The sequence below is a fragment of the Hemibagrus wyckioides genome, linkage group LG04 (genome assembly GCF_019097595.1).
Source record: "Hemibagrus wyckioides isolate EC202008001 linkage group LG04, SWU_Hwy_1.0, whole genome shotgun sequence".
Taxonomy (NCBI): Eukaryota; Metazoa; Chordata; class Actinopteri; order Siluriformes; family Bagridae; genus Hemibagrus; species Hemibagrus wyckioides.
In genome coordinates, this window is record NC_080713.1 from 10,015,659 (window position 1) to 10,037,196 (window position 21,538).

The 21,538-nt window shown below is 36.8% G+C and overlaps 1 protein-coding gene across 1 annotated transcript in view; it reads left to right on the top strand.

Annotated features, from left to right (window-relative positions):
* Positions 1–12,074: 12,074 nt before the first annotated feature.
* Positions 12,075–21,538, top strand: part of si (sucrase-isomaltase) — an 89,913-nt gene continuing 80,449 nt past the window's right edge. The window contains exons 1-7 of the mRNA XM_058387154.1: positions 12,075–12,148; positions 14,403–14,520; positions 15,586–15,659; positions 16,013–16,133; positions 16,557–16,666; positions 17,216–17,367; positions 20,022–20,193. Of these exons, the coding sequence (XP_058243137.1) occupies positions 14,403–14,520; positions 15,586–15,659; positions 16,013–16,133; positions 16,557–16,666; positions 17,216–17,367; positions 20,022–20,193 (747 nt within the window). The 5' untranslated portion in view covers positions 12,075–12,148. The remainder of the gene's footprint in view (positions 12,149–14,402; positions 14,521–15,585; positions 15,660–16,012; positions 16,134–16,556; positions 16,667–17,215; positions 17,368–20,021; positions 20,194–21,538) is intronic.

The following is a 21,538-nucleotide window of genomic DNA, read 5'->3' on the forward strand; positions in this document are numbered from 1 at the left end:
ACTGGGGCCATCTAGCAGGCATACGATAATGTCAGCAATTTCCCGTCCTTTGATTGGATAGTCAGAGGCAGCGACCCACCCATATACATTGTTTCTATATTCGCTGCATCTCATTTCGGATGCTGCATCCTCCGGAGATTGCAGTTTGCTGCATATGGCATCAAGAATGTCTTTTTTGAGAAAAGTAACCATAATAAAATGGACTATTCCTTGTGAGGTTTGAAATACTGTAGCATAATTTCTTTTTTACTTTGTCATTTAATGGTTGATTAGTATCTATTGCCGTGGCTTCCAAGGGCGATTCTAGAATTTTCATTTAAGGGGGGCTCAGCCCCCAATGAGTGTATAATATTAAAAAATAAATAAATAAATGAAATAAAATAAAGGTTTGACTAACAGGGTAGGATGGTAAACTTATTGCAATGAAATAAGTCATAATGATGGAATAGAGGTGGATTAATTCAGGAAGGACACCAGTGAAGGATATTTGGCTTTTGGGTGAAATTTATAGAAAATGTAAAAAGTTCACGCTACAGTCATATTATATCATGAAAGTAGGACATTTAAGTAGAAGCATGCAATGGTGATTTACTCATCTCAAACAATTTATTGAAACAAAAGCCAACAACCGTGGTGGGTTTACCACAACAAAAAATGTCAATATTTCAATAATTTGTCATGTGCCCTTGACCATCAATTACAGCTTGACAACAACGTCTCATGCTGTTCACGAGTCAACTTATTGTCTGCTGAGGCATGGCATTCCACTCTTCTTGAAGGGCGGCCCTCAGTTCATTGAGGTTCTGGGGCGCAGGGTTACGAGCCTCTACAGAGGGACTCAGCTGATCCCATAGGAGGTTCTATGGGATTCAGGTCTGGAGAAAGTGCAGGCCACTCCATTTGAGGTACCCCAGCCTCCAGCAGCCATTCCCTAATGATGCGACCTTGATGAGCTGGAGCATTGTCGTCCATGAAGGTGAAATTAGGCCTGTGTTGTTCATGCAAGGACACAATGACTGGATTAATGATGTTATTCAGGTGGTATTGGCTTGTTACTGTACCATTCACAAGATGTAGGGCAGTTCTGTATTGAGTAGACACACCTGCCCAGACTGTAACCCCACCACAACAGTGGCTGATGCATAGCGCTCTCCTTGATGTCTCCAACATCGTTGGTGGCCATCATTTCTGCTCAACGTGAATCGGCTTTCATCAGAGAACAGCACTGAGGCCCACTGGTCCCTCATCCAGTGTAAATGCTCCCTGGCCCATGCAAGATGTCTGGTGGTGTGGTCAGGTACCCAAGCAGGTCGTCTAGCACGCAGACCAGGCTGATATAAATGGTTTTAAATGGTCTGACGTGACACTTGGGTGCCTCTCACCTCCCTTAAATGTGCCTGGAGTTGAGTGGCATTCATCATCTGGTTACACAGGGCACTGTTCACAATGAAGCAGTCATCATCATGGGATGTGGCCAAAGGACGCCCACTTCTATGCCTTTCTGTGACTCTTCCAGTCTCTCTGTATCTCTGTCGCAACCTGCTGATGACACTCTGTGACACTCTAAGCTCAGTGGCCACTTCCATCTGAGAACATTCTGTTTGAAGCCTCACAATTGTGAGGTACTGTTGATCAATTGTTAGTTGTTTTCTTGGTCTCATGATGTCAAAATGTGAACAGCATGATGAAGAGGACTGTTTAAATACCACTTCTAATTGAACCAGAAAATTTATTGGTTGATTTATGGATCAAACACCAGTTGTGAATTTTGCCGTTAAGCACCTTGTTAGAGAACAGCAAGTTATGCAAAAAGTACTGAAACACTGAACAGTTGGACATGTGCATTCAAAAGTATAGAGAAGGTCAAATTAAGTTCACCTGTAAAGGTTATAGAGCCTGAAATTTCAAACCTGAAAGCCAAATATCCTTAACTTTTTGTGAGTAGTGTATATACATTATATATATATATATATATATATATAATATATATATATATATATATATATACCAGTGGCGGGCTGTGCATTTCACACCTAGGCCTTCACTGGTGTCCTTCCTGCCTTCCTGAATTAATCCACCATCATTATGACACCACCATTCTACTCAGCCTTCCTAAAATTCTGCGATTCTTCATAAACTGTACACAGATTCGTGATCGCCTCAGTCCCCTTTAAATTTCATATGAAAACAGCGGCAGACTTCGGCTCCTCCCCGTCTTTCAGCACATTCTTCAATCCGCAGACTGTGGCAGCGCAGAGCGAGGATCCGAGGACAAGTGTGTGTGTGTGTGTGTGTCTGTGTGTGTGTGTGTGTGTGATCAGGAAGACTCATAGTTGGCTTGTTTAGTACTCAAATATTATACACATATATGCAATACAGTGGAATGCTGCAATAAGTTTACCATCCTACCCTGTTAGTTAAACCTTTATTTTATTTTATTTTATTTTATTTTATTTTATTTTATTTTATTTTATTTTATTTTATTTTAATTAATTAATGAATTAATTAATTAATTGGTGGCTGAACCCCCCTTAAATGAAAATTCTAGAATCGCCTCTGGATGCCACGGCAATAAATAATAATCAACCGTTAAATAGCAAAGTAAAAAAGAAATTGGGCTACAGTATTTCACACCCCTCAAGGAACAGTCAATTTTATTATGGTTACTTTTAAAAAAAAAAAGACATTCTTGATGACGTATGCAGCAAACTGCAATCTCCAGAGGACGCATCATCTGAAATGAGACGCAGCGAATATAGAAACAATGTATATGTGTGGTTCGCTGCCTCTGACTACTCCAATTATCCAATCAAAGGACGGGAAATTGCTGACGTAATCGTATGCCTGCTAGATGGCCCCAGTGACGACAACTTGAAATCTGATTGGTTAATGTAACAATTTCATTACCACTTATTTTAAGCTAAGGGCGTCTGCACTATTGATTCTGAAGGCCTTAAGACAGATTTCTTTCACTCTGGCAACACATGATGTCAGCCACTGGCTGAAATATGATTGGATAAATACATAAATATACACTACTGGAAGCAGCGCAACCAAGAGAAAAGCTATGAAATGTAGAGAATAGACTATTTGGGAATAATTTAATACACATTAATTGAAAAATATATTAAATATATTAAAATGCAAGTCAATGATTCAGATCACTGCTGTTTAGACCAGCAGAGAAGGCCTTGCTGACCCTGACTGCCCACCACTGATATATACATAGATGTATGTGTTGAATCTCACACAGTTGACACAAGTCAGTTCACACAGTTGAGTGAGCGAGCGAGTGAGTGTGTGTGTGTGAGAGAGAGTTGATACATTTCAGTTCTGGATGTTGAGCCTGAATTCTTTGGTACCTCTTTCCAGATGGCAGGAGAGTGTGTGAGGGGTTTGTGGGGTCATCCACAATGCTGTTGGATTTGCAGTGTATCGTGCTCTCAACGGTCCCTCTGTAGAACATGGTCAGGATGGGGGGAGGGAGGTGGGCTTTCCTCAGCCTTTGTAGGAAGTAGTGACACTGCTGGGCTTTCTTGGTGTTGGAGTTGGTGTTGAGTGACTAGGTGAAGTTCTCTGCCAGATGAGCACCAAGGAATTTGGTGCTCTTGACGATCTCAACAAAGGATCCATCAATGTACAACAGAGAATGGCCACTATGTGCTCTCCTAAAGTCAACAACTATCTCTTTAGTCATCATTCAGAGATAGATTGTAGGCTTTACACCAGGCTGCTAGATGTTGCACCTTTTCTCTGTATGCTGACTCGTCATTTTTGCTGATGAGAGCGACCATGGTCATGTCAATGTCTGCAACAATGCTTAGGTATGTGCTCCTTGCCAAAGTAACATCCACATGGATGGCAGGACCCAAGATTTCCCAGCAGAACATTGCCCAAAGCAAGACACTGCCTCTGCCGGTTTGCCTTCTTCTCATAGTGCATCCTGATGCCATGTGTTCCCCAGGTAAGCACAACCGGCCATCCACGTGATGTAAAAGAAAATGTGACTCAACAGGCTACCTTCTTCCATTGCTCTGTGGTCCAGTTATGATGCTCACATGCCCATTGTTGGCGTTTACGGTGGTGCACAGGGGTCAGCATGGGTACCCTGACTGGTCTGCTATATTCTGACATCTTTCTATCACAACCAGTATTAACTATTTTTGGCAATCTGAGCAACAGTAGCTCGCCTGTTGGTTCAGACCACATGGGCCAGCCTTCACCCCCCACATGCATCCATGAGTCTTGGACACTCATTACCCTGTTGCTGTTCTTTCCTTAGACCACTTTTGATAGATACTGACCAAAGACATAAAAGACTATAAAAGAAGAAAGAAGAAAACCTTAAATACAGTAAGTATTTAGTATTTACATCACAGCACACATGTGCAAACTGGCAGAGTACATAATAAATATGAAGAACCTTGAGAGTCTAGAATATAATGATGTTAATGATAGCAGTACAATGTGAAATTGTTATCACCTGTCACACACAGGTGTAAGGATGCACCAGAGGCAGGTGTAGCAGAATCCATAAGCAGATCTTTATTATAACAAAATCAGCAGGCAAGTATCGGTATCAGTATGGTCAGGCAAAAAGGGTCAAAAAGCCGGGAAACAAAACACCGATCAAACAAAACCAAAATCGCAAAACCGAACAATCGTAGAACTAGGGTCAGGCAGGGATCATACACGTAGTAGACACAATAGTAAATACAAGGCTTGATACACAATCTTAGAGAATGATACTTCGCAGTGAACACCTAGGCAGAGCTGTTTAAATACCTGAGTGAGACCGGAAGCAAATTAGAGACTGTCAAAACTCAGGTGATAGCACCCTCTGGCGATCTGGTTCCGCAGGCACTGTTACAACAGGTAAGCTATTGCACAATGTAAAATACAAATACAAATGTGTTTGTGTGTGTCAGTTTTTGAAACTCCTACAGAAAGATCATTAGCAGTCAGCAAAATTTCAGCTCTAAACCAAAGCCAATAAATTTTGAGTTTTTGTACAGTAGTTTTTGGTGTTCTCACATGGTCAAATTTCCCATCATTTCAAAATGGACAGAAACATTTGCAATGATTAATGCATTAATCATTAAAGCCTGTGCTGTATTTTAAAATTCTCAATTTCTCCTAATGGTCTGTTCAGCAATGTCATTAATACAGTTGTCAACAGGTACCGGGGGTTAAGCAGCAGTCGTTGGCATTTAAAAAATGTATCCCTTGCCACAGAGAAGCACCAAGGCCTTCAACAAATGGCCAGCAGCCCCAGTCTAGCCTGCTGAGGCATGAGAAGAAGTCTAGCGTTGCAGCCCAAGCTCCACTGTGTTAAACCAGGGCAGTCAGTCAGTGCGCTCAGGGGCAAGCCCACCAAGTGAGAGAAGACATGAGGTCAGTCATCTCCACCAGGTGGGTCAAAAAGGAATCCTGATGACTGAGGGCTAGGGTTACTGGGGGTATCCCCTCTAGGGCTGTCTCCAGTGCAGAAAACCTGCAAAGGACATTCCACAAATGCATCATTGGATTTAGATCTTTGGTATTTGGAGGCAAAATCAGCACCATGAATGCTTTGTCATGTTCTTCAAAACATTTTTGAAAAACATTTGGAGCATGGCAGGGTGCATTATCATGCTGAAAGAGTCTAACACATTTGCTTTCCTCAGTAAGCACTCTGCTGAGAAACCTGAAAGAGCTCTGGTTATAAGAGACTCTTAAAGTATGTAAAATTAGCTAGGCCTTTAGGTGCTCCAGCAGCACTAGTTAGGTGTATAATGAAATCTTAGAATCATTGGAAAGCATAGGTTTTGTAGGGATGTGGCTTCCAGCAGGTTATGGTCATTGAACTGCTGGATGTGGTGCAGGTGGTGATCCAAAACAATGTGGGCTATATAGATACTGGGAGCAGTTGTGATGCCAAGGCTGGCCTGTTATGGTAGGAGGGTATGACAGGTGCTGCTCTCATTTCTTGCAGCATAGCACATCTATCTCTGAAGAGGTCAATGTAATCTGTGGCAATCCAGAGCCAAGGCCAGACAGCAGCCAAGCTGGCTAAACTGACCCTCTGATAGCTGCACTTAGGTTCAACAATACTGAGACTGTATCAGTTCTCTGAGCTAAACATCATGTATCTCAGTAAATGCACAGCTAATACCTTTGATCTGAAGATAGGACTGTTAAATATTAGATCTCTTACATCCAAAGACTTATTGTTAATGAAGCTGTTCAGTATGATAATCTTCACATCATACACAAACCTAGACATAAATTCATTGCATTTGAAGATCCTTATACTAATATATTCTATGTAGCCACATAAAAATACGTTTACCCAGTAGATTATGTAAATTATTATTTACAGAACCATATTCTGAATGCCTTCCTAAATTTGTGAATTGCATCTCAATTCTAGTTGTTTCTTTAGACAAAGCATTAATTGTTGGAAACTTTAATATGTATTTTTACAATCCAGAAGGCCCTCTGAGAGTCATATCCATTCTAGATTCACTAGAGGTTAATCAGAAAATAATAGGACACACTCATAATTTTGATTATACTTTTAAAGTAAAAATAACATATGGATTTATAATGTGTCTGAATCTGTGCCATATGGACATACACATGAGTTTTTTTTTTTTTTTATAAATAATCTCCCAAAGTCAGCAACAGTGGTGATTCAACAATAGTGATTCAACAAATCACTATTGAATTCTTAGAGTCAACATTTTGCTGCACTCTAGATGATGTAGCTCAACTTAAAAGAAAAAAATTTGGAGACAAAAAATAGGACCCTTGTATACTGATCACACATGCACATTAAAGCTCGAAAATTAGAGTGTCAGTCATGTGAAAATAAATTGCCAGTATTTCAAAGAGCATTAAAGGAGAGCCTCCTGAGCTGCTGGAAAATTTATTATTGCTGCTAGATCAATGTATTACTATGCCCTTTTAGAACATAACAAAAATGAACCCTAGATTTAAATATAATATTAATGTATAGCAAAATTAATATAGAACTCTTACTACATAAACATGCACACCATCAACATGTAGCAAAGTTGAGTTTATGAAATATTTCAGTGGTAAAATTGACAGAAATATTGACAGAAAAATCAGACCATAAAGCACACAAACACTTTCAGATTAAAATATGTATAAGCTACCTCTGGATAAAATTATTTGTAAACCAGCTTCCACAGTTATGCTGATGATACCTCGTTGTATGTTTCAGCAAAGCCAGATGAGAGGCACCAACTAAATAAAGTTGAGGAAGGTGCAAAGAATGTTAACTTCCTCCTATTTAATTATGACAAAAAAGAAGTACACCTAGAAATAACCTTCTAATTATTTATTGCTTTATCTGGTGCTGAAGTAAAAGTCCTTGGTGTGATTGTTGACTCCAGTTCCAGTTTATTTGAACCTCAAATAATATAATAATATTATATTCTCTTTCATCTTAGAAATAATGCCAAGACAAGAAAAAATGTCTTGAGAACATGTGCGTGATTCAGAAAGGCCAGTTTATGCATCTGCTTCTGGAATAGATTATTGTAATGCCTTTCTGTCTGGATGTTCCAGTAGGTGCGTAAGCAAGTCCAGAATGCAGCAACCAGAGTCTTAACTAGAATAAGAAGATATGAACACATTACCCCTATCTTATCCACACTATATTACTTTATGACCCTCTATGCTTACTTCGATCAATATATACAGGCATTTATGATGGTAGCTCGAATAGTGAAGGCTACAGCAGGGGGTAGATGTATTTTACAATGCCCCAAAGTGCAGGAAGAAGTTTCCAATTAGTGTTCAGGACTCAGACACAGTCTCAGGGTTTGAACCTTTTCTGAAAACATATTTGTGAAGGCAAGAGTTTTTTGGTGGAATGTTTGGATGCTGTGGGTGAAATACCTTATTGATGAATGTCACCCCCTACCCTGTTTCTTTAAAGGTGGAGTGGCTGGCCGCTGTATGTCTAAGGGAGTTGTCATGTCTGTGTTATTTACTGTCTTGCACTCTGCACACAATGCACATTGTCCATAACCATTATATAGCAGATAGCAGATACTTGATAGCTGGTGTTTCTCCTTCTTCCTCTCTCTATCTATCTCTCTTTCTCTTTCTATCTCTATCTGTCAAGCCACACATTATACTACTGAGATATTATCAGACCCCTACTGCTTGCTGGACCTGCCCTACATGGACAGCATAAAAATACCAATACCTGGTATCACTTAGACACCATGAAACTGGATTTGGACCACAATTAATATGAATAGATTTGCTATGATGGCTTAGGACTACAATTCCTATGAGAACTCTAGTACTCCATAGTTATAGCTTCAACAAAATAGACTTCATGTTAAAAGTAGAATGAATTACATGGTTACATAACTTTTTGACCTTGCAGTTACAGAAGGGAAATTATTTCAGTATCTTTTTCAGTAATTTATGCTACAGTACAGTAGCTCTTCTGTGAGATCAGACTAGATGGTGTAGACAGTTGTCCTTTCTGAGTCTAACTCAGAAACCGGGAAATCACACAAGGTCAATACTCAAAGTAGCAATCAGAACAAGCATAAGCAAATGGATCAGTATGGAATTAAATCACAATTCTTTGTGTTATAGCGTTGCGAGCACGTTGCTTAAATGTTCTAGAAAAACCAGGAAGTGTTCCTCGTGGATGGTGTCAGAACTTGGGGGAGGGCTCCGTCTGGAGGACTGGTGCCAGTGGCGTTGTTACAGAGCACCCCCCCTCTAGGAACACCTCCAGGTGTTTTACACCGAGGGCAGCCCCAATGTCATGGATCGGGTGAGTTGGGGTGAAGGCAATGGAACTCCTCTACCACGAGGTGTCGTTCCTCCAGGCCGTAACCCTCCCACTTCAGCAAGTACTGAAGGCGATTTCTACGGCTCAAGGAGCTCACCCCGTAGGTTGGGGCTCCATCTATCTCGAGGGGTGGGAGTGGCTCGCTGTTCGTGGCTGCTTGCCCTGACAGCGGTGAGCTGGCTTGATACTGCATGGAAGGTGTGATTTTTGTCAGTTAACAACACTGTAAATTGCCATAGAAGTTTCACATTAACGACTGTTCACAGGAATGTGCATGCAGCATAGATAATTGTTGGGAACTCCCAAAAATAGATGTGGAATAGGCTTGGCAGTTGAATCAGTGTTTAATTCTTTAATAAAAATCAAACCAGTGTTAGCTTTTCACTAAAAAAATCAAAGATTCAAAGATCCCTCAAAGATCAAAAATCTACATTAGAAGAGTGCAGTGAAGGTTTTGCTTTTCAGTGAGCAACATTTTACATTTAGTAAAACATTTTTTCAGTAGTAGTAGTAGCAAGTAGTAGCAAAAAAAAAACATATTTTTATGTTTTTTTATTTACTTTTTTTTATTAGCTTTTATTTACTTCTTAAATGAAATTGCCAGTCAAATGCCAGGCAGCAGTGTGGATTTCTTTGAAGCAACAATTCATCTGAATCCATAAAGTAACTGCTGTGTACTTAACTCTGTTTTATTACTACACACTGCCAAAAAGTGGTTATTAAAAACAACATCGAAAAATTGAGTTTGAGATCAGTTGAGGAAAGATTTCCTCAATCTCAACAAAAATTGTGTACCACAGTGTTCACAGTCACAGTACATTTATCCTTAGCAATCTTATGGATACTACAAGGACAGTGACTGTATTCCAGAAAAAAGTGTAAGAACCATTTAGATTTTTTCCCAATTTTCCCCAAATCAGTAGCACTTCATTAATAATGTACATACTTGATTAATAATTTATCTGGTACTACAATTAATTAGCTTATTCATAGGCACAAGACATTACTGTGGTCTCTAATTTTATTTCACTCTGATAATAATTATACTAATCTTATCTTTATGATACACCTCTTGCACTCTGTATTGCTCCTTGGTATGATCCTACAGCAGGGACATCCAATGTCCGGTCACAGGGACAAATGTGGACCATGGCATCTCGATTAGATTGCATTATACATTGCAATTTTTTTTCTGTCACTTGATGAAAACAGCACACTGTGTTAAGTCATTCGGTCATCCATCCATCCATACATACATACATTCATACATACATACATCTTTCCATTTTCTCTACTGTTTATGATAGACAGAGTGGCAAGGAACCTGGAACATATCCCCCTGGAGGGGGTGCCAACCTATTGCAGGTCACAATCGCAGACATGCTCATACACAGGTCAGAGGACATTTAGATCATAAACATTTTTGAAGGTTTTCTATATCTTCTAAATGACAAAAAAAGTATACAAAACCTGACAATCCAAAACCTGATCGTCACTGTCTGACCCCCTTCAGAGTTAAAGGTGGTAACAGCAAATTTATTTAGTTATTTATTTATTAAAGTATATTTTCTTAAAGTGTAACAGATGAATGCTTAGTTAGCTTATCATTTAAGGTGAACTTTATTGAAATGATCTCTTATTATTTTGATTACTTCAGTGAATCAGTATAGCAAATTAAAAGCATGATAAAAATATCTTACATCCCATGCAAACAAATTTCGTGAGCATAATATAGTGTCTTGTCACCATACTATTTTGTGTGAACAATTAGCTGTCAGTATATGAAGTAACACTTGTCTAAACACTTCTGGCAAATTACATAAAGCTCTTTATACATTTACAGTGCATTGTAAGAAATATCTGGTTCTAGATTTTTCTTTATTTCCCAGTTACCTAATTAGAATACAGTAACCTAATTAGAATACAAATTAAGTTTTCTACTAATGAGAGCAGGTAGCAGAAATATTTCAGATATAAAAGGTGCTGTTTTCTTTATTTATTTTGTTTAAAAGACCAGAGAAAGCACCCAGCCAAACCCATTTCTCATCCTCACACCTCACACAAGCACTCAGTCTAGTTCCCATGGCTGAAACTGGAATTGGCAATTGAATTCTAAGTATTGACTCCACCAATTGGCACTTCTTCTCTTTGTGTAAAAGCTGCCCACCCAGCTTTTGGTCTGTGTGGAGCAATCTAGGCCTGAATGAATGTGCAGGCACAGAAAGCCTTTGAAAAATGTATCATTTGTGGCTTCTGCTGTTGGGTGTTATCTTGATAAACAAATCTGACTAACATATAACAATATCTAACATTTAAGAAATAGACTCAAGTCAGACAAGAGATTGTCTTTATCTGTACTTTCAAAATGAGATAAAATAATAATAATAATAATAATAATAATAATAATCATAAATTGCTCATTTTTATTAGGTAATTGCACAAGCAATCACTCATATGAAATGTAACCTATAAATTAGTTCTGGTACAACCAGTTGTCATCATAGTCACATAAATACAATTACATGACTTGAACCATCTGCGCAGTTCATTATTCTGGACTATTCATTGTCTATTGTCTAACGTGACATAAGACAGTCTACTGTATTATTATTGTAACTGTTTAGCTTTAGAGATTAGTGGTTAATGTATGATAAATCAGAAAAATAATCTGTGAATAAATATTAGCTGTAAGTCTTAATATTTGTGTAAAACATACACAAATTCTTTTATGCATTTTTATTTACTTAAACTGGAAAAGTTTCACAGAAAACATTTTCTATTTTCCTTTTAACTCACTTCATACTTGACACAGAAAAAATCTTCACAGGCCAAGGTCAATCCTCAGATCAAAAAATCAACAAATCAATAAATCAACCCTGCTATTGTGAAAGTGTTTCCAAAGGGTTGTGTAATCACTCCATTATTATCGCTGAATTATACTGCACTCCTTCCTTTGAAGCATTATATTCTCATTATATCTATTTGATTTTAGAAACAATAACTTATCCTATTCTGAATCTGGCAATCAGTTTGGTATTGACTTTGCAACATACTGGTAGAGATCTTCAAGCTTGGAAACACAGAGAAGCTGAACCTTAACAGCTGGTTATCATTTTGTAAATCTGCTGAGTTATTGCTGCATTCACACATAGACAAAGTCACAATCCCACCCACCCGCACTAACTAAAGATCATTACATCAGACTATACTCCATTAAAGGAGCTTTATAAGTCCAGAGGGAAGGCTCAAGAGAAACCGTTTTCTTCTTGTGTGGATTGCTGTGAAGAGTTTTGAAGCATAGCAAAGTAAATAGCAAAGGTAAGACAAAGAATGACATTATATCTTACTAGTTATTTTAAAGTGATCCTATTTGGCCATTAGACTTTACCATGACTATACATCCATGGGGAATGAAAGGAACTTGATTGAAATATAAATATGTGCAATGTTTATGTGCAACAAGAATGGAATTAGTTGATTTAGCTTAAATTATCTTTGAGCAACCATGTTAATCTATAGCACAATAAAAGTGCAGGCTTACCAGAATGGACTAATGGTTTTAGGAGGTCTGTGGGTAGCTCCATCACAGTGTTTGTGTTTCTGCCCATTTATCCATCCCAAAAATACCAACTGTTTTTCAAATAACATATAGCAGACTGATTAATGATTAATTATAATTAATTTCATATTTTGTCAACAACAACAAAATAAATAATTCATAACAGTAATATACAGATACATTTTAATACTACTACTACTACTACTACTACTACTACTACTACTAATAATAATAATAATAATAGATATATTGCTGTTGTGTGTGGCTTAATTCATAGTCACAGTGTTGCTCGTTAATTTGACACACTAATATGAAATAAAACCATTTAAATATCATTTTAAAGTATTAAACCTTTCAAGAATTTGGTCTGACCATTAAAATTCTGTTTGGTTAGATACAAGATATAATAATATATAATGCTAAATATGTAGGGCCATATTCAGGATTAGTACTAAAAGGTTACTTTTATATTTACTCAGGGAAATTTAATTACATTCAAATTTGGGTTACTATATTCACTATATTGGGTTACTATATTGAAAGCTGGGTTACGCAAATACTTTTACTTACTGATTTTCTGGGTGTGCTATTCTGATTAGGCAAAGTACCATTCTTTGAGATTTATTTATATATTTGCACAGAAACATCTGAGATGTAAATAATAATAGTAATAATAAATACATTATTAGTATAATAATAATAATAATAATAATAATAATAATAATAATAATAATAATTAATCAAATATAGCAGACCTGCAAATGTTTATGCATTTTTTGCAAAGGCTCCCCATTTTAACAAAGAGGTATGTTGCTTTCTGTCTAGGAAAGTGGAGAGTATCTTCAGTTCCAAATCCCAGCTGAAGATTTTAAAAACTAAAATTATCAGACAGACTCACAGAGAAATGTTAAATCTAATACTTTAAAAATGATGTTAATGACAATGGTAACTGAACAGAATGCAGAATGCAAGAAATGATGTATATATTTTCTGTCCACTGCCTTGGATCGGTGAAAAGGCCATGGATACTTCAAAAACTGCGGGATTTTATTCCATCTTAATTCTTAGCTTCCTAGATCCAGAAGTTATCACATACCTCACCATGAATAATAAACACTGTAAAAGGAGTGTTTTTTTTCTAAAATATACCTCCCAGCCCAAGCACATTTTTCATGTATTATATAAAATACCTGAAATGGGACCAATATGCCAACTCTGTCTTGGAGACTAGTTGAAATATTTCTAGAAAACAAAAGAGTTTAGGCTATAGTTATGAAAAATGTGATTCTAATACTGAAAGTGAAAAAAGAGAGAAATGATAAAGTGTACTGCATGCTTCCTCTGCAAAATCTCACTGAAAAAATGATGAATTCAGGAAGCATTGGATGAACTCAGAAGATGAGTATTTTCATAAACACAAGCTCTCAACATTTGAAGATTAAAGTAAAATAAAATAATGATGAAATGAATAGCACCAGATTATGCACTAGTATTAGGAACTGAAAATTCAGCAGAGGCCTTTCTAAGTAAGAAAGTGTTCTATTCCCAAGAGAATGTATATCCCATCCAGAAGGATATTGCTAAACTTTTGCTTTAAAAAAAAAAAAAAAACAGAACAAAACAACACCAAAAATAAAATAAAATAAATAAGTTAAACAATTAGAATGTCTTCTCTACCCTGAGTTCAGCACATGACATCAAATCAATATGGCTACTCAGAGACAATTTTAGAAAGTATTTGTGTCACTGAATTTGTTTGTTTGTTATTTTTTGTTTGTTTGTTTTAAAGGAGTACAATGTGTCCTTCAGAGCAAAAGCAATACTAAAATTCTGCTTTTGATAATATTGTAAACAATAACTGTTGTAAACAACAACTGTGAACAAATAAAAAAAGAAAAAAAAGATAACAAATATACATTTGAATTTAATACTCATACATGACTTCTATGGAAATGATCAGCATTTGATAATGGCTTTTGTGTGTGTTTGTGTGTGTGTGTGTGTGTGCGTCAGATGGGGAAGAAGACGTTTTCTGGGTTACAAATGACCCTGATAGTGATGTTTGTCATGATGGGGATTGTTGCCATAGCACTGATTGCTGTGCTTGCCACAAGAACAAACAATACAAAGAGTAAGTGATGTATGTTTACTCATTCAGAATCTCATAGCTTCATACATAGTCCATATAAACAACTCTTGCTCAACTCATTGGTTTAATAAAGACTGGATTGGGTTATCATAAAACTGTACCATGTCAAATTTTCTCTGAGATAAACACAGAAATGTATATGGTTTGGTTACCTATAATCCAACTTAACCATACATCAGCTGCTAGCTGAGGTTTCAAACAATCATTAACAACAATCAGTAACAACATTAACAAGCTGCCTTTTCACCAAGAGTTGGTATTCTGATAAGGCATGAAGAACACATTTAGCCTGCCTATCAAGGGCAACACATGAAGTGGGTCAGCCAAGAGGCAAAAACAAGAAAGAAAACAAAAAGATTCATAAGGGCATGAGGAATCAGCTGCTGAATCTGCACGGCCATGCTTATTATGACAGTTGTCACTCATGATCACAATTTGAACCCTTGATGCCATTCTGGCTCACTGCTAGCTTAAACTGGACAGACAGTTATACACCACAGGGGTGTTGAGGGCCACAGAGATTTGCATATTTGTGTAAGGAACATTCTAGTTTGCCTACTTGAAAAATACAGGGAAAATGTTGTGCAAGCCAAATGCAAATTCATCCAGATAGCTCATAGCTGACTTTTTCTGGATGGTGACTAGCTTTTCTAAAGAAAACTATTATCAAATTATCAGATCACTGGGAAATTTGCACTGCACTTTCACCACTGAACATTTTGCAAATTATTACTTTATAGTGAGCATACAGTATAAAAAGACTGAAAACTGAGTGGTTGTTTAATTGACTAAATGCTTAACCAGTTATATAATGTTGCCAGCTGTAAATCATGTATGGTTTCAACCTAAATCAACATAATAACTATCTAAAACAACAACAACAACAACAACAATAATAATAATAATAATAATAATAATAATAATAATAATAATAATAATAATGTATTTTACAGTTAATATTTAGTAGACAAATTCTTTGTTAAATAAATAAATAAACAAGACATACAGTATCTGTGTCATAATTCTCACTTTATATTTTAAACACAGATTTTGTAGTACAGTGTCCAAATATTCCCCTGTTGGAAAGAGTGGACTGTTTTCCAGATGCAGGTGCCTCTCAGGTAAAATATACATTTTTATTATAAACTCAACACACACACACACACACACACAAAGTTACAAATCCTACTATGAACATGTTCAATGAACCTACACTACTAGTTAAATGTACTCATTTAAACTTCATTTTCTGTTTCTAGAAAAAAAAATTATATTATATTTTACGCAATTCAATGATCAAGTGCATTAACTATAAATCAAAATGTTCTGCTATAAAAAAGAAATGTTAATCAGAATGCAGATGTCTAATTGAAGGCATGCATATATAGATGTCTGAACCTAATTGAACTGGCATATCTTATTATAATCAATCTCTGAAAATTCCTTTTATGGTTTTTGCTTCCTGACCCTCCAGCAAAGCTGTCAGGAGCGTGGGTGCTGCTGGGGCCCACATGACCAAAAAAATGTGCCTTGGTGCTTCTTCTCTAGCAATCATGGCTACACTGTGGTCAGTGAAAAACAGCCAAGTAGTACAAGTGAGTAGTGGATAATTATTTTATTCACTTATTTGGTTAGTATTAGGTACTAGTTATGTTTCAACATACATGTATGTATGTATGTATGTATGCATAGATAGATAGATAGATAGATAGATAGATAGATAGATAGATAGATAGATAGATAGATAGATAGATAGATAGATAGATAGTGACTTCCATTTTTGGAGATGACTCAAATCTCAAGTTACAGAAGGCTCTACAAATTACAATAAATCTACAGCCAGTTTTATTAGGTAAAGAAAATGCAGTAACATCATGCAACAATGCTGTGAAACAATTATAAGTATTACTATCTGTATTGGAGAAAAATGGTCTGGTGTGGTAATTCATCGCTACAGTATTCAGTGGGGTTGAGGTCAGGGATCTGTTTGTACTAAAATTGTTCACTTTATTTCTCAGAACTGGAGGCCAGGCTGAAAAGACAGGACTCACCCTCTCTGTTTGGCTCTGACATTCTTGAGCTATCCTTCCTAGCAGAAATGCAGACAGAAAACCGCCTTCGCTTCAAGGTATGCTTATTGTATACATTCCTATTTTGTTCCTCCTTTTGTTTCTCCACACACACACACACACACCATTATTACTAAATTGTATGCCTTAAAGAACCTTTAAAATATGCTTTGACTAAATTTGGATCAATCCCAAAATAATCAGTTCATCTGCTGGCAGCAAGGAATAATTCCATACAAATTCTACATTCAACCACTTATTTTTGAGATACTAAAAATTTCTTACAGACTGGCAGATGTACTGTCAGACTGATGGAAAATTGATGAATAAACTTTTAGATTCTGAGTCAGAAAGTTTAGTCAAGGAAGCAACTTTGCAATAAAAAATAGGCAAAACACCTGTGCTTAGAAGACAGCTGTGCTATACTGCCTTCCAAATTGCTTAGGCTTTTTCTAAAGAGTTTGCTAAATGCTGCCAAAATGCTGATTACTGAGGCAGCCTGCACACAAGAGTATATATAAAGTGGCATGCTAACAGTCTCATGCATGTTGAATGTTAAAATAAATCCTGTAACTTATAATTGGCCTGTGTCTGCTTTATGCCTACAGATCACTGATGCAAATAAAGCCCGGTTTGAAGTACCTCATGAACACATCCAGTCTCTTTCCAGCACTGTTAATGGACCACTGAAATATGAGTTTGAGCTTCTCAAAAGTCCATTTGGAGTTAGAGTCAGAAGAGCATCCAACAAAAAAGTCCTGTAAGTCTTTTTACTAACTGTGTCACATGACCAGTCTCATGATCCATATTCCAGTTCACAGTCTCAGGTTTTTGGGTAATTTGATAATGTCACACATGTCTATAAAGTTTTTTGACTGGTTTTTAATTGTAAAAGTTATTGAGCAACTTGACCATTTGTTCTTCATAGTTTTCACTCAGACAATTCTATCCATGCTTAGTTTTATTTCTTTGCTGAATTAGGCTTTACTTTAAACTCAGTCATCCTATTTCTTATCTACGTTTGGAGTTCAGGACGATTATTGGAAGCAGTAAATCCAGCATTATAAATGATCAAATAATATCTTGTTTGGTTTTCCTCCACCATTTATTACCATTTAATGTGTATATTTAGCTACCTATGTGGTGCCCTTGCATTGGCTTTATTTTGTATTCTTTTATGGATTCTTTTTCTCCTTACTCCTAGTTAATTGCCTCGCCAATTGCAAATCTTATATTATGATTGGTTGGAGAGTTGGTCTTCTGAATCACATTTGATTTGGCTGTTGCATTTGGCGTGTTCTGTTGTTTTGATTGTGAGACATTCTTTTATCTGGTCTGCCGAGTGTCACTTTTTTGGACTTTGAGTTTGACTAGGAAGTGACTCTAACCTTGACTGTTTTAAAATTGTTTGCAAAGTATACAGTGTAAAATATAATTCTGCACATTAAAAAGCTTAAGTTATATATTGTCACAGAATATTGTCAAAAAATCTGCAAAAATAACTAGGCTGCATCAATGTCTACAGATCCAGATACTCATTTTTGATTACTCAAGAAAACATTCACCGAAAGACATATTCCAAAGTATTCTGGTCTGTTACTCCCTTTCTGTGCTCCCATTCCCAATTAACCTCACATTTCCTGATATGTTTCAATATGTTGTTTTTTTCTTTATATACATCTTATTTCCAGTTTTTAAATCAAAATGACAGCAGAGTTTTACATGTTCTTCTCATGTCTAGATGTTTTTTCTCCAGCTTCTTCCCACAGACAAAAAACATGCTTTTAAGTGGTTTGGCTATGCTAAATTTCCCCTTAGGTGTGAATGAGTGTTCACTATGAGGGTCACACAGAAGAAAAGAGCATTATTGCTATATCATTATTTTATGTTATATTAGACTTATTTACCTGTCATTACAGACTTATTTTATGATACTTACATATTTATGTATTTGGTTGTATACTCTTTTGCACACCACTACTCTTTTTTTCTTAATTGCATGTCTTGATGACAGACAATCCATTTCATTATTTATCAGTTTTAATTTTATGTGAATGAGAACACATTCAGTCTTGAGATTACTTGTGAATCATAGCTTATGACTATTCCATGTCAGGAGATAAAATCATAATCACTGTACTTAGCTGTCATTAATGCCGTACATCTGTATTTCACAACTGGGCTTGCTCATTTTTATGCTCTGAGCTCAATATTATGCATTAATTTTGAAATAATAGCGTTATTTGTTTGACAGTGGCCTGCCAGTCAATGTCAGACTAAAAGACGTCATGATTATAGCTGTGTCAGTCACATGCACATGCACACACAGTTATTAGAGGAGTAAGTGCTAACAAACACAGCCCAAACTATTCAAGCTTAATTATTGACTGGCTTTTAGCACACTTCAAAGCACTGTGTTGTTTAGTAATGCTGCTTCATACAAGACTTAATCTATGTGTACTTCTAAAGTTATTTACAATGATTTTACAATGACGGTACTTTGAACTTGAGTAATAATTTGTCAATGCTTTTGCAATAATTCAAAAGTCCACATAACTTATCAAAATTATATGATTTTACTGACCTGATGGAAGTAGGTAAAAGAGTACAACTGTATGGGTCCAAATATCCAACAGTTAAAAAGTTGTTTTTTTTCTCTCATCAGTTATTAAGTGATAATTATTCAACAACCTAAAACTGAGCAATCCTTGTATGATTCTAGTGCATTAGCTATGTGTTTAATTAAAGCTACATAATTGTTTTAATATGGTTTGTTAGTTATCCGATTTAAGTGTTTGCCTTAAAGCAAAATAAAATATGAGTATCATTTTATTTATTCTAACATGTAGATAAAACCAACATTTATTCTATAAAATTCCCCAAAGTTAGATTGTGAGTTCCATGTGACCATTTCACAACTGTACGTGCCACTCTTCTTAGTACACAAGGGTAAGCCATAGAATACAATTTTTCAGTTGGCAGTCACTTCATTATAACACTTGATCACCCCCACTGGTCACAGCCTAGGCACATTCTTATCTGCAATAACAGACAGGTTAATTAGGTTATTGTTACAATATGGTGTCAGTATCTTTGGCAGAAACATTACAAAAAGAAACAAACTTAAAAACAAAGTAAGTAGATGGCAATGATCCAGTTGTTTGTTTCTGGTCAGATTTTTTACAGTCAATGTTTCATGAAAAAAGATTGATTCCAAGACCAAACAATGTTTTCAATCATTCAAAACATATCATTGACTGTCCATTTTCAGTGAAACTGTGCCCACTTTTTTTGGCTAGCAGGAGTGGAAACTGATATGGTCTTTTGCTGTTGTAATGTATATAAATGTAAATGTATATATACAATATATACTTACTGTTGCTATACTTATATAATATCTTTTTTTAATACCAGCTTTGATACAAGTATTGGACCCCTGGTTTTTGCTAACCAGTACCTTCAGCTCTCTGCCAAACTCTCCTCTGATAACATCTATGGACTCGGTGAACACGTTCACCAGCACTTTCGCCATGACATAAACTGGAGAACATGGCCTATATTTACACGAGATGCTTTTCCCAATGGTGTAAGTAGATTAAATACTGCATACTGTATCTAAAAAACAAAATACACCTTCCAAGAACTGCTTGAACAATATAATCAGTTATCAAATAAATATGAATAAAATTACAACACTCTTTACTGACATCAATCTGAAACATAGGTTCCCTTCATGGGAACTCAATGCTGTGTGTGGCTTAATGCTATGGGAACACCTCCACTAGACTGGTATCTGAAGCTGATGTGAAAATATGCTGATTCTGTTGGTTAACATGGGTGATGTGAGGTCAGGTCACATAGCGGCATGCATCAGCGAGACCATAAAAGGCCATCTATGTCACAGAATCCTCAGGTCAGTTTGGTGCATCCATGCACACAACATGGCAATTCTGGAGGCATACCAGGCTGATTTTCTTAAATACATAAATCAGGATGAGGGATTAGAATCTCAGCTGCTTTTGCCTTCTATGCCACTATGCAAATGACCTGCTCTATGTCCATTCAATGCTGTAGTTGTCATGGATAGGCACCTCGGGCTCAGTGTTATGGGGATTAAGGAGAAGGATAAATCCTTCTTCCTGAAATCCATAATTTCAACTCCTGGCCTGTTTGGCAATGCCATTTGCACCATCATTAACAGGTATCAGATGGCTAAGCTGCAGTTAGCGGTGTTCAGCATTATTCCCCTCCCTCTAGGCCTAGCTCCTAACCAAGTTCCTTGTCTAGAAGTATGGCTGAGGGGAAGTGGACTTGTTTGCCTCTGAGGAGTCAACACACTGTTCCCTCTGGTTCACCCTTACATTTCAACCTGAGCTAGATGCCATAGCCGAGGCTTCATCTGAATGCTTTTCCTCTGATAGCTTTGCTCCTGGGAGTTCTAGCCATCATTCAAGTCTGGGTCTTGGATCTAATGTATCGCTTTGACAGCACTTTTTGAAGATTCTTTTTCTAGGAGGTCTTGCCAAGCATTGGCAAACTTCAGCCCAGTTGGATATTTGGAAAGTTTGGATCTGGCCCATGAGGGGCACCAGCTAGATTCCAGTCTTCTGACTGAAATTGTTGAGACAATCCTGAGTTCCAAAGCTACCTCCACAAGGGATTTGTATACCATAAAATGATAGCTTTTTGCATTGTGGTGCCTTGAGCCCAGTCCACTTGCTTAGTGCTGGAGTCAGCAGGATTAGCCCCTGATAGCCATCATTGGAGCTTCTGTAAAGAGTCATCCCCTGGTTACTCACTTTTTGTGTGGCACCAGATGGCTGTGGCATAATGCAGGACACAAGTCTTGATAACTTTCAGTGGTCCTGGAAGAGTTTTTTTTGAGCCATTTGAGTCTGCCTCAATTAGAGAAGTTACTGACTCTACAAGTA